The sequence below is a fragment of the Sarcophilus harrisii genome, chromosome 3 (genome assembly GCF_902635505.1).
Source record: "Sarcophilus harrisii chromosome 3, mSarHar1.11, whole genome shotgun sequence".
Lineage (NCBI taxonomy): Eukaryota > Metazoa > Chordata > Mammalia > Dasyuromorphia > Dasyuridae > Sarcophilus > Sarcophilus harrisii.
This window is the reverse complement of record NC_045428.1, coordinates 540,391,790-540,405,932: the sequence shown is the minus strand read 5'-3', so window position 1 is coordinate 540,405,932 and position 14,143 is coordinate 540,391,790. Positions and strand designations below refer to the sequence as shown.

Here is a 14,143-nt window from a genome sequence, read left to right as displayed (position 1 = left end):
TAATAAAGAAATAACAATGTAGGTAAGTAAAACTGGCTTGACAAATCTATAAGATAAAAACTTAAGAAAAGGTTATTTAATAAAAATACTTAGGAAATTGTTCAGTAACTTGGTTGAAAATAAGATTTAAATCCTTATTATATTTAAATTATTTACTTTAGTAAATTACAGCTAGATGAAAAGACAAAAACATGAAAAAAATTTAAAAGATGGAAATATGGAATATATGTATCTCAATTGTGGAGAAGGGATTTCCTATTTCTATTCAATAGAAAGAGGGAATTAAGAAAAAAATATGCTCAGCTATATTAAAATGAAAATTTTTTATACAATGAAATATAGTTACAAAAGACTGAGAATCTATGATAAACAGAACACATAAAAAGCTAAGATAAAAATAGATCAAGGAACTCTTAAAATTAAATATATAAATGTAACTCCTAGTGAATAATAGATAAATGCCCAAAATATGTGCACATTTCATTAAAGAAATACAAAATGTTCACCCATTCAAGATATGAATGCTTAAACTCTGGAGTATTCACATCCAATTAATGAAAAAAATGGTAGGGATGTGGAGAAACAGGTAGTTTTGTTCACTGGTGTAATTTAAAAACCTATAGAATCTTTCCTGAGAACAATTTGACAATAGAGTAAAAGATACAAAGTAATCATATCACTTGACCAATAATTATACTGTTGAGACGACATCCCAAAAATATTAGTTCTCTATTTTTTATATCTGTTCAGATTTTTCATAGCAAAAATACACATAACTGCAGAAAACAAGAGAGTAATCTCAATGTATAATAGGGAAATGGTCAGAGTCTAGCAGAGACCATCTCTTTCAAAACATACCATATTCTTTTCCATTACTAAGATCCAGCAGAATTGGAACAGTAATAATTCTATTGAAAGCAGTACTCTTCATCCTTCTAATTATCCAGCTCTGCAACCTTAGCAGAGCTTCCTCTCTTCCTCTCTCTTATTCCTTCCTTTCCCTCACTCCCCATATTCAGTTGCAAAGTCTTATTTATGGTTTCCACCTCTACAGTGTCTCTTGTATCTACCTCTTCTTTCTCATTACATAGTACCCCATCCCAGTTCAAGCCCCATCAGGTCTTGAGTCTCCCTGCTTCTATTTTTTCTTGTGGTAATCTACTCTCCACACTACAGCCAAAATGAGATTTTTTTTTTAATAAGAGTATTTACTTCAAAAATATAGGAAGATCTCAAGTTTAAACATTTGCTTCCAATATTTAAGAATGCATTTTTCTTTATACAATTTCAGTCCCTGAGGAAAGAGAGCTCAAAAGTAATATTAAAAAGTTCATTTCCAAATTCATCATGGCCAGTGGATGAATGTGTCTACATCTCTGCTGTTACAGTGTTAGAGCAGATAAATTTTTTGGGATTTTACTTCTCACCATTTGACTTTTGGCAAAGCTTGGACCCCTGATTGCTTGCTTTCTTGAACTTTGAAAGCTCATTACTATCTTCAATCTCTTAAATGGAAGAACCCATCTCCCCACACCTGCCACTCCCCCCACTCCCTAAATTAAGTATGAAATCTATCTTCTTCAGAAAGGAAGTAGGAGCAGAAGGGGGAAAAAGAAGATGAGGTAGGGAGGGTGGATGAAGGAAAGCAAAACAGACTTTTGAAGAGTAAAATGAAAGAGAGAAGCATAAACAGATGAAAACAGGATGGAGGTGATACAGTTTAGTAATGTTAAGTGTGAAAGTGAATGATATGAATTCACCTATAAAAGAGATAGCAGAATGGATTAGAAACCAGAATCCAACCGTATTTTGTTTTCAAAGAAACACACTCGAAATAAAAAGACTGTAATAGGCTGGAACAGAAACTATTATGCTTCAACTAAGGTTTAAAAAAAAAAGTAGGGGTACTAATCGTGACTTCAAACAAAGTAAAAGCAAAAACAGACAATCAAAAAAGGGATAATCAGGGAAACTACATTTTGTTAAAAAATACTATAGACAATGAAGTAATATCAATACTGTATATGTATGTATGTACATATGTTATATTTTTTATATATAAAAAATGCACGCAAAATGTCATAGCTTCCAAAGTCTTAAAAATTAAATGAGTTACAGAAGAAAATAGACAATAAAATTAACTATACTAATGGGGACTTCAACTTTCCCCCCTTAGAACTAGGATAAATCTAACCATAAAATAAAAAACTTAAAGAGATGAAGAGAATTTTATTTTATTTTTTTACATTCCCAAATGAATTCACTTTTATTGCTCTTTCTTTATCCCACTGTAGAAACATGATCATACAAAAGACTGAGAAGATAATGTATGGGTCATGTTTCAGGCAGAGTAAAGGGTATGAAATGTCAGTACCAATAGCTTTGCCATTATAATTTAATAACTGTCCCATTCTATATGTGCTAATCATGCTCGTTGCTTACCCAACCACTTTAGAATCCTGATGGAGCTCAACTAGTTTCTCCTCAGTGTGGATCTTTGTTTCTGAACAGACTTATCTATGTATTGTTTTCTTGCAGTCATGAGCCACGGGAGGCCTCCATCTTGTTGGTGGGAAGATTTTTTTCCCCCAACAGACATTGATGAATAGAATTTTAGAAAAGTTAAATATGATCAACATCTGGAGAAGACTAAATGGGAATAGAAAGAGATATATCTTTTTCTCACTTTCACATAATCCCTTCAAAAAACTGACTATGGCATAAAAACCTCTCAAACAAATTCAGAAAAGCTGAAAAATTAAATGCACTCTTTTCAGGCCATGATGCAAAAAAATTTCATATTCAATAAGGGCCTTTGAAGCATAGATTAAAAATTAATTGGGAACCAAATAATCTAATCCTAAAGAATTAGCAGGTCAAAGAACAAATCATAGAAGCAATCAATACTTTTAAAGATAATGGCAATGATGAACAATATATTACAATTTGTGGGATGCAGTCAAAGCATCAGGGGAAATCAGGAAAATTTATATCTCTAAATATGTATCAATAAAAAAGTAAAAGAGCAGATCAATCAACTGGACATGCAATTTAAAAAATAAAACTAAAAAAAAAGTAGAACTAGAAATCATGAAAATCAAAAGAGATAATAAAATTGGAAGTAAAAACCATTTAATTTATAAAACTAGGAGCTGATTTTATGAAAAAAGATTAATTTGATTTTTAAAAAGATGAAAACCAAATTACTAGTATGAAAAATGAAGAGTGAATAGATTGTCAATAAAGAGGAAATTAAAGCAATCCTAAGAATTATTTTGCTTAATTACTTGCCAATAAATTTGACAATCCTTAGAAATGGATAAGTATTTACAAAAATATAAATTGCCCAGATAAACAGAAAAGGAAAGAGAATGCTTAAATAATCTTATTTTAGAAAAAGAAATTGAACAAGCTATCAATGAGCTCCCTAAGAAAAATTCGTCAGGGTCACATAGATTTACAAGTGAATTCTACCATATAGTTAAAGAACAATTAATTCCAATACTATATAAACTATCTGGGGAAAAAAAACAGGTAAAAACATTTTATGACTTGCATATGGTTTTGATGTTTGAACCAAGAAGAGGAAAAAAAAAAAGAAAATTATAGACCAATTTCCTAATGAATAGTAATGCAAAAATTTTAAATAAAATACTAGCAAGGAGATTACAACAATATATCACAAAGATCATATACTACAACCAGGTGGGATTTATATCAGAGATGCAGGGCTGGTTCAATATTAGGAACCATAAGCATAATTTTCCATATCAATAATAAGACCAACAAAAATCACAATTATGGATGCTGAAAAAGCTTCTGACAAAATGCAATACTCAATCCTATTAAAAACAACAGGAAATGTAGGGATAAATGGAGCTTTCCTCAAAATAATAAACAATATCTACCTAAAACCAAGAACAAGCATTATCGGTGAATCAGAAATCTTTCCAAATAGGATCAGGAGTGAAGCAAGGTTGTCCATTATAACCAATACTATTCAATACTGTACTAGAAATGCTAGCTATAGGAATAAGAGGATAAAACCACATGGAAGGAATTAGAATAAGCAACAAGGAAACAAAAAACTACCACTCTTTGCAGACAGCATATTATCATAAGCAAATTAGAGAAGCTTAGAAAATTTTACCTATCAGATCTATGTATAAAGAAAAAATTATGACCAAACAAGAGAAAGATGATCGTGGAAAGTAAAATAGATAATTTTGATACATTAACTTAAAGGTTTTGAACCAACAAAATCAATACAGTCAATATTAGAAGGAAAACAGGAAATTTGAAAAAAATTTTATAACAAGTTTTTTCTAATAAAGGCCTCATTTCTCATATATGGAACAAAGCCAAATTTCTAAAAATAAGAATAATTATCCAAGTGATAGATGATAAAAGTATATGAACAGGCAGTTTGCAGAAGAGGAAATCAAAATCAAGTGAAAAACATTGATTAGAAAAGTTTTTGTACAAACAAAACTAATGCAGACAAGATTAGAAGGGAAGCAATAAACTGGGAAAATATTTTTACAGTCAAAGGTTCTGATAAAGGCCTCATTTCCAAAATATATAGAGAATTAACTCTAATTTATAAAAAATCAAGCCATTCTCCAATTGAAAAATGGTCAAAGGATATGAACAGACAATTCTCAGATGAAGAAATTGAAACTATTTCTAGTCATATGAAAAGATGCTCCAAGTCATTATTAATCAGAGAAATGCAAATTAAGACAACTCTAAGATACCACTACACACCTGTCAGATTGGCTAAGATGACAGGAAAAAATAATGATGATTGTTGGAGGGGATGCGGGAAAACTGGGACATTGATGCATTGTTGGTGGAGTTGTGAACAATCCAACCATTTTGGAGAGTAGTTTGAACTATGCTCAAAAGTTATCAAACTGTGCATACCCTTTGATCCAGCAGTGTTACTACTGGGCTTATATCCCAAAGAGATTATAAAGAAGGGAAAGGGACCTGTATGTGCACGAATGTTTGTGGCAGCCCTTTCGTAGTGGCTAAAACTGGAAACTGAATGGATGTCCATCAGTTGGAGAATGGCTGAATAAATTGTGGTATATGAATATTATGGAATATTACTGTTCTGTAAGAAATGACCAACAGGATAATTTCAGAAAGGCCTGGAGAGACTTACACGAACTGATGCTGAGTGAAATGAGCAGGACCAGGAGATCATTATATACTTCAACAACAATACTATATGATGACCAGTTCTGATGGACCAGGCCATCCTCAGCAACGAGATCAACCAAATCATTTTTAATGGAGCAGTAATGAACTGAACTAGCTATGCCCAGAAAAAGAACTCTGGGAGATGACTAAAAACCATTACATTGAATTCCCAATCCCTATATTTATGCACACCTGCATTTTTGATTTCCTTCACAAGTTAATTGTACAATATTTCAGAGTCTGATTCTTTTTGTACAGCAAAATAACGTTTTGGTCATGTATACTTATTGTGTATCTAATTTATATTTTAATATATTTAACATCTACTGGTCACCCTGCCATCTAGGGGAGGGGGTGGGGGGGTAAGAGGTGAAAATTTGGAACAAGAGGTTTGGCAATTGTTAATGCTGTAAAGTAACCCATGTATATATCCTGTAAATAAAAGGCTATTAAATAAAAAAAAAAAAAACATTGATTAGCGAAATGGAAATTAAAACAACTTTGAGGTACGACCTCATATCAATCAGACAGGCTAACATTAACAAAAAGAAAATGACAAATGTAGGAGAAGATGCAAAAAATTAGAAAATGATAATGCATTGTTGGTGAAATTATGACCTGGTCCAACTATTCTGAAGAACAATTTGGAACTATATCTAAAGGGATTTCTATAAAACTGTGTATACCTTTTAACCAAAGAATAGTATTACTAATTCTATATCCCAAAGATTTCCATAAAACTGTGTATACCCTTTAATCCAATAAGAGTATTACCAGTCCTATATTCCAAAGAGGGCAAATCAAAAGGGAGAGGATCATACGTACATATTTATAGTAGGTTTTTGAAATGGTAAAGAATTAGAAACTGAGGGGATGCTTATCAACTGGGGAATGGAAAGTTGCAGTATATGACTGATGGAATACTATTGTGCTAGAAGAAATGATGAGCAAGATAGTTTCAGAAAACCTGGACAGACTTATATGAATTGAGGCAAAATGAAATGAGTAGAACTAGGAGAAGATTGTATATAGTAATAGTTATATTTTAAGGATGATCAACTATGGGAAGACTTGGCTACTCTTATAAAGACAATGATCCCAGACAATTTCAAAGGACTCATGATGAAAAATACTACTTACTACTAGAGAAAAAATTGAAGTCTGAATACAGAATGCAGCAATTTTTTTTATTTTACTTTTCTTGCCCTTTTTTTTTTTTGGTAACATGACAAATACAGAAATATGTTTTGCATGTTTTCACATGTATAACTGATATCATACTGCTTACCTTATAATAAATTTGATTTTGGGAGAGGGGGGAATAAATAAGGTCATTTACATTTAGGTTCATGCCTATATTTCTAAGATTAGGATCCATTACTCTCCTTCACATATCCTAAGATCCAGTCAAACTTGCCTACTACTTGTTCATCTGAAGCACCCCTCAATTTAAAAGCCTGTGCAAAAACTATTCCTCATGTTTGGAATGCACTCTAAAGAATTCCTTTTTGCTTTGAACCTCAAATATACACCATCTCCTACCTGTTCCTCCCTGTGAGTAGTGCCTTTCTACTCAATTATTTTGTATAAATTGTGTTCTTGAATTCTCTTAATAAAATGCAAGCTCTTTGAAAACATGGAGTATTTTATTTTTGTTGTAATATTCCCATAACTTAGCATAGCAGAAACTTAATGTTTGCTTAATGGTTTCTAGAGCTGAAATGGAGAGTGGATTCTGCTCCTAAAGCCAAAGGAAAATCTATATAGATGCAACTGGGAAAGTAGAGTAAAGGAAGAGTGCAAAGGATGAAAAATTTGGATTAGATGTGGACCAAGGAATAAGAGTTCTCTTGTGATTTGCTGTGACTTCTCAGATTTTAAAGGATTAATAAAAAACTAACCAATCTACTAATTTCTTCTTGTCTATCAGGAGCAGATCTTGCAGTTGCCTTGATCATGGTGGATGTCTGATTGTCAGTAAGCTTCTTAATGCAGCGCTGTCCTGCCACAATATTACAGACCTACAAATGGAGATAAAGATTATATTCTATGTCACTTGAGTTCTTCTTAAAAAACCAAACAAACAAAATTTTAAAAAACTCAAACAAAACCAAACCATTCTATACATAATTTGGTGTGATTCTTCTACTTGCACAAAACTCTACTCAAGTATCTATATGGTGTAGTGGATAGAGTGTTAGGTCTGGAATCAGGAATAGTTGAGTTAAATTGGACCTTAGACACATACTAGATAGATGACCCTAGGCAAGTCATTTAACTTCCATTTGCCTATATTTCCTCATCTGTGAAAAGTTTAAGGAACTTTTGAAAGTAGAGAGATTTTTCCATTTTTAATCAGGGACAATTTGTGGAGTTTAATTTATACCTTTGCTTATTTATTAGAAGGAAGAAGAAGAAAGGTTGTATAAAAAATTTAAATAAACCACATCCTAGGGATACTTCATGGATCACTAAGTATATTATTAATCTATTATTTACATGTTCTAACAGATCTCAAGGTACAGCTAGGTGGCACAGTGGATAGAGTGCCAGGCTTGTAGTCAGGAAGACTTCTCTTCCTGAATTCAAATCTGACATCAGACACTAGTCATGTGACCCTGGGCAAGTCATTTTGGCTGTTTGCCTCAGTTTCCTCATTTATCAAATGAGTGGAGAAGTAAATAGCAAACCATTTCGATATTTTTGTCAAGAAAACCCAAACAGGGTCATAAACATTAGAACAAACATTTGAAAAACAATCATTTCAAAACATTTGAAAAAGTAACTCAACAATAACAACAAAAACCAGTTCTCCAAACTATAAATTATAAACCATGACAAGCAGCTTTAATTACTTCCAGAGGCAGGTAAGTATGCTTCTGCTCCTGTCCCACTTGAAGACAGGGAAGGTGAGGATACTTTAGCTGGAGGTTGTACTTCTCTCTAAAATATTGTGCCACTGTCCTTTCTACTGTTTGGCCGTTTTCTAACTGTAAAGGAAAGCTGGAAAACAAAGAAAGATTTTAGAAATATCATGGAAAGTAAAATTATCAATTATCATTCTATTATGAATGAGCAAAGTTCCCAATCTATTTAGTGCTGGAACATTTCCTACACATTTCTGTCCACTTACAAATACCAGCTTTTCTTACGTTTGATGACTGGCAGGTCTCCTTGTTACATTACAAACACGATATTTCCGCCTCATTGTTCCACAATGAGTCACTTCAACCTTCAGACCTGTACCCAACAACAAAAACTGAGGTTACAAACTGTTGCATATAAAATACATTTGCATTTGAACATATAAAAAATGAGAAGCCTGTCTACTACCACAAGAGCTAAAGAGTCACTTCTTTAACAGATAGACTAAAATGTTTAGGGAATATCATACCCAGTACAGTCCCCTTCAAAGACTATACTTAAACAATGAAAACTTTATAAATTAGTAATCCCTGCAAGTCAGGGGACAAAGGTTTACTATAAGCAAACATCTACTGGTCATAAAATCCAGGTGTTTAGAAGGGAAACTGTGAGGATGCAAAAATTAAATATGATAAGCCTGATTTACTAAGGTACTGACTGAGCAAGAGCTATCTTGAACAGATCCTCGTATACAAGGGGAACTATTCTGTATGGCGTTACTTTATTCCTAGCAACTCGGGGCAAGGGACAACCTAAATGCTTCTTAGACCTCCTAAAAGATTTTGCTTCAATACTTTCTTGGTGATATACTTCGTAAAGACTTGTTAGCAAATTATTAACTGAGTCAATAAGGAAGGAGAAAATTTTACTGGTAACTCCTTGAGGTGATCCTTATAAAGATTTACATCAGTCAAAATTTTCTGTAGAACAATAAAGGCTAATAAAATATAGTGAGAAATGTTACAAAAATATAAACTAAAGGTATGTGTATTGTAGAGCACATTGTTAAATAAGGAAAATATTTCAAACAATAAACTGGAAAAAAGATTGCCTAACTAACTGTCTGAATCATTTGAACTGATTTCTCCTCTGAAATGGACAATTATTTTCATTAATAAAGCTCTGAAAACATCTTAAGTTTCAAACTCTTAATGCAACTACATTTTTATTAAGTTATAAAAACAAATTTCTCTTAAGATTTCTGTAGTCCAATTATGAAAAATGGCTAAATTAATCAATGTTTCCTAGATTATTATTAAATATTAATAGAAATACAAGAAAAATTTCAACTGGAAGCAAAATAATACCATGGAAAATAAGAGTATATGTGCTTCCACTTCCTACATGGCACACTTTGTACCAATATGCCTGACATCAGGGTTCTTTCTGAGAATAGATTGAAAATTATGTATATTTTCCATTTAATGTGTCTAATAGCATGAAAGGCCAAAATTTTGTTTGCTTGCCTTTCTACTGTTGGAATATATATATATATATATATATATATACACACACACACACACATACACACACATATATAATATTAACTCTTTAAAACTGTCTTCTTCATAGCAGGAAGTAAAGAAAAAACCTCAACCTATCAATGAGAAGTACTTAAATGCCATTATTTTAGAAAAATGGTATTATTAGCCAGTCGCCACCCCCCCACTTTCCCAACCATAAGATAACAGAAACTAAATATTCAAATCATTGTTAAAAAGATATAAAAACCTGAGTTTTTTTAAAATGTGGCTAAATGTTTTGGTGCCCATTCCCCTCCCCACCACCTCCAACCAACCAAATGTTTGGTTGGCTTTAATCAAATATTTTAACCTATAAACTTGGCTTTACCTTCACTATAACATCAACTTTATAATGATTTCTAGTGATTTTTCAGTCATTTCTTTGGGCCCCTGAGCAGTTGAAGTTAAGCTCGATTCCATGCTCTTCGGGCAGCAGCTGAATCCTTGTTCTGTACATCTTGTATTTTCTGTGATAGAGTGGTGATATGAGTTGATTGCATAGTTACCCAAAGTAATGTATGTGATTTTATGATATTGAGGTGGTAACTGAGCAGCAACTCCATTGGAAACTATGGCACTTAGATGGTAACGTAATAATGGTTCTGCACTATCTCCTGGAAAATGCAAACTGTGCTGTTAAGCTAATCATGTAATGACAATGACATAGTAGGCAAGATTAAAATAAAAGTTTCTTGTTGTAGCATTTGAGCAGCATTTCTTAAAGTGAAACTTAGATGCTTATTTTCAAAGCAGGAGAAATTCTAATTTTTCTTCTCTTGATGACAGGCATAGTATTAAGGTCTGTTGGTGAAGCAAGGAGATATCACTTCATAGTACTATTTGACATTCTAAAACATTTACAGTGGACAGCTGGAATGGTCTAAATTCATTGAACCAAAACATATTCACCAAGAATACTTTTAAAAAAAAACATGATGTATCTGTCGTTGGCCATGGGCATTTTGTAAATTAATTACCATTTATACTAAGCGAAGGCTGTGCCACTCAGATGATAGGAAAATTAATGTTTGGCATCACTTTTCCAAGTAACTGTACACAAATTTTTACCAATGAACTAAAATTGTTAGGATCTCAATGAACCAATGGTCAACATGTGACTAACTCTAACTGCCCTTAGTCTGCACTACTCCAAACAACATATATTAAACAGGGTTGATCAGCTTCACATTCCAAATGTTTTTAAATAAACAGAAAGTAGAAAGAACTTGAGGAGGTAATGCTTAACAGTCTGCATTATGTCATTTCACAGAAACTTAAGAAAGCCATTATATTGGACACTATCAAAGATTAAGGACTCCAGCTTTGAAAATTAGACACACCTGAGAGATGAGTTGCCTGCTTTTTAAGGGCATGGCAAAAGATGGATTCTACCAACATTCCACATGGAGTAGTAGTTCTGGTAGTAGTTCTGGTATCCAGTCAAAATACTAATTGGCACAAATTTTATTTTGCATAACAATGGCCAATCCTACTTTTAAAAAGTACAGAATATTTTCATTATTTGCTATTTGATTTCTTGCAGATGAAGCTAAATAAAGCCTTACTTAAGATGCTGTAGATATGAATGTACATGACAGTTTGGGAAATAGTCTTACTGGTGATATGTGACACATGAAAAACTACTTGGATTATGAAAAAAAAAGAAAGCCATAATCATCATTCCATTTTTAGTCATTATAGAAGCCATTCTAGATGAAGACACCCTTGTCTACTCACCCTTTATTTCTTTAGTGAACTTTACCCGATGAGAATCAGTCAGAGGTCTTGGTTGTTCATCAATATTATGAATGTCAAGGACTTCACACATGAACTGAATTACAGGTTGTGCTTTATAGAAGGCAGTGGCAGAAACTAGAAGGAGAAAAAAAATTTTTTTTAGAGAATCAAGGAGTCTTCTATCATATTTATTTTATACAGAGTTCAAAAACTATTTAAAAGAAATATATAGATCGCGAGTTCATAAACAGTACATATAACAAAAGTTACTAACATAACCAATTATAGACTTGTTTTTAAAGCCTTATTCATGAGGCATGATCCTAACCTGATTTGTGGCAGATAACTACTAAAATACCAATGAATGAATCTTCTCATACAATTTTTTTCAATCTAAAATCACTTTAGTAAATAAAGTTAACATCATACAGCATTACTTAGTTCATTTCATTGTATAGATAAGGAAATTGAGACTCAAAAAGATTAAGTCACTTGTACATTTAAACACAGGCTATCTGGCTCTTACCCTGCTGCTCTTTCCATGATGGTATATTAATTTTAAAAGTGATTAAGTCGGGGGCAGCTAGGTGGCAGTAAATAGAGCACCAGTCCTGAAGTCAGGAGGACCCGAGTTCAAATCTGAACTCAGACACTTAATACCTCCTAGCTGTGTGACCCTGGGCAAGCCACTGTTAATGCCTCAACCAAAAAACAAAACAAAACAAAAGTGATTGAGTCAAACTGTTATGAATAGTATCAGATCTAGAAGATTTTTTTTTAATACATCTGTGACAAAATTTTTTTTGTTGTCATTTTTTCTTCTTAAAAGAAAAAAAATCTAACCAAGTAAATAGACTATTTGTGGTCTATCCCTGCCTTTTATCATCATCATCAAACACAATGATTCATATGAATGAGGAAAATATATAAAGAATTAAGGGCAAGAAATATAGGGTCTTTAATTTCCTGTCTGCACCATCAAGACATGCTACAAGTTAGAGCTGATGCAATTCTTCTAGTTCTGTTAAGTCATATTATGCTTTTTATTCAATGTTTCTAAACACTATAGAGTTAAGAGGGATGTTCCCTTTCTCTCATTCAGCAAGCAGTGCTTTGTCAATAACAGGCATTTAATGAATGGACTGTCAAAAAGATGCTTTTCTTGCTATGTCAATAGTCAACAAGATACAAACAATAAATAAATAAATATGTCCCAATACTACTTATTTTATTTGGAAGTTATAGGAATTTTATGCATGTATGTGTACGTGCACATGTGCAGCTCATGTGAGACACAGACCAGACTTGCTTTTGTACTTTCAGGTTATTCACTTTGAGCAGCAGTGTATTTCTGAAAACCATAGCATGATTTTTCCATAAAAATAATTCTACAATTGAGGTTTCATTCCTAATCAAAGATTAAAACACAAAACTACAACTAAAAAAACCTCATATTTACAAAATGCTTTATAAACACTATGTCACTTGGTCACCCTGAGAGGTATGTTGCACAAATACCATTACTCTATTTATAAGATGAGAAAAATAAGGCTTAAAAGAAGGGAAGTAAAACTAAGTAACTCTGTGTCCTTGGTTTAGTAAGCACCAGAATCAAGACACAAATCTATTGTCTCATAGTCCAGTGTTCCTTCTGCTGCAGAAATATATCCATGCTGCTTCATACTATATCTCATGTTGGTTTTATTGTAGTAGCATTCTCTGAAATTTCTACCACTATGCTCTGCAATCAATCAACAAGAATTCATCAAATGTTAGTAACTGAAAAACATGGGTATTGGGGAATGAGTGATTATGGGAAGGTTATTTACATTTAAGGAGCTTCGTTTTCAGTTTTGTAAATAAATAATATTACTCATACAACTTCTTGGATAGGGTTCTAATGAAGATAAGGGCGATCAAAAAATGTATGTTATGTGATCTGTAACTATAAAATACTACATGACATTACATTTATCAACAGGGGCTTATTCCATCCCTTTTTGATAATTTTGAGATGTTTTGAAATAAAGTATATGTTTTCACATCAAATCTTTAGAAATTAAAAGGCAACATTTATTTTGACAAATGGTATTTTGATACCAGGGATCTGGAATACCAGAAATAGTCTATTGAAGACAATAAAAACCTTTCACTTGGGTTAATATATTAAACTTTAGAGCAAAGTTTTCATGATCTCATAAACAATACTGAGCAGTATTTTATATAAAAAACATTAAAGTTATTTTGGCTTTTCTAGGCAGGATGGCATGAGAAGTAGCTTGGAAGTAACTTTATAAAATCATTCAAGTGCAACAGAGAAATTTGTTTTAAAGCTTGGCCTTGTAGATTTTATGAATTTGAACAGTTCTTTCTCCCAAATCTTTTCCCTTAGTAGGAGAGCTAGATGGTGCCATGGATAGAGTACCAGGTTTAGAGTCAGGAAGACACAAGTCAAAATCATGCTTCAGATGCTTACTAGCTAGATGACCTTGGCTAAGTCACTTAACCTGTTTGCCTTAGTTTCCTCATCTGTAAAATGGGAATAATAATAGCGTCTACCTCTCACATTTGCTATGAAGATAAAATGAGATAATTGTAAAGCACTCAGCACAGTGCCTGACACATGGTAACCAATATATAAATTTTAGCTATAAATGTTATTTTATAGGGAATGTGACACAATAAATAGAAAAGAAGTGGATCCTATTTCCAATCCTGAAAGCCAGGGAAAAATAAAACCAAACAAAACC

The 14,143-nt window shown here is 32.6% G+C and overlaps 1 protein-coding gene across 2 annotated transcripts in view; it reads right to left on the bottom strand.

Moving 5' to 3' along the window:
* Window positions 1-14,143, bottom strand: part of AGO3 (argonaute RISC catalytic component 3) — an 85,796-nt gene that overhangs the window by 13,642 nt on the left and 58,011 nt on the right. For both annotated transcript variants that reach the window (XM_031962138.1, XM_031962139.1), the window contains exons 6-9: window positions 11,394-11,528; window positions 8,361-8,448; window positions 8,064-8,211; window positions 7,110-7,229 (exon numbers count right to left, since the gene is read on the bottom strand). In XM_031962138.1, coding sequence (XP_031817998.1) covers window positions 7,110-7,229; window positions 8,064-8,211; window positions 8,361-8,448; window positions 11,394-11,528 — 491 coding nt within the window. The remainder of the gene's footprint in view (window positions 1-7,109; window positions 7,230-8,063; window positions 8,212-8,360; window positions 8,449-11,393; window positions 11,529-14,143) is intronic.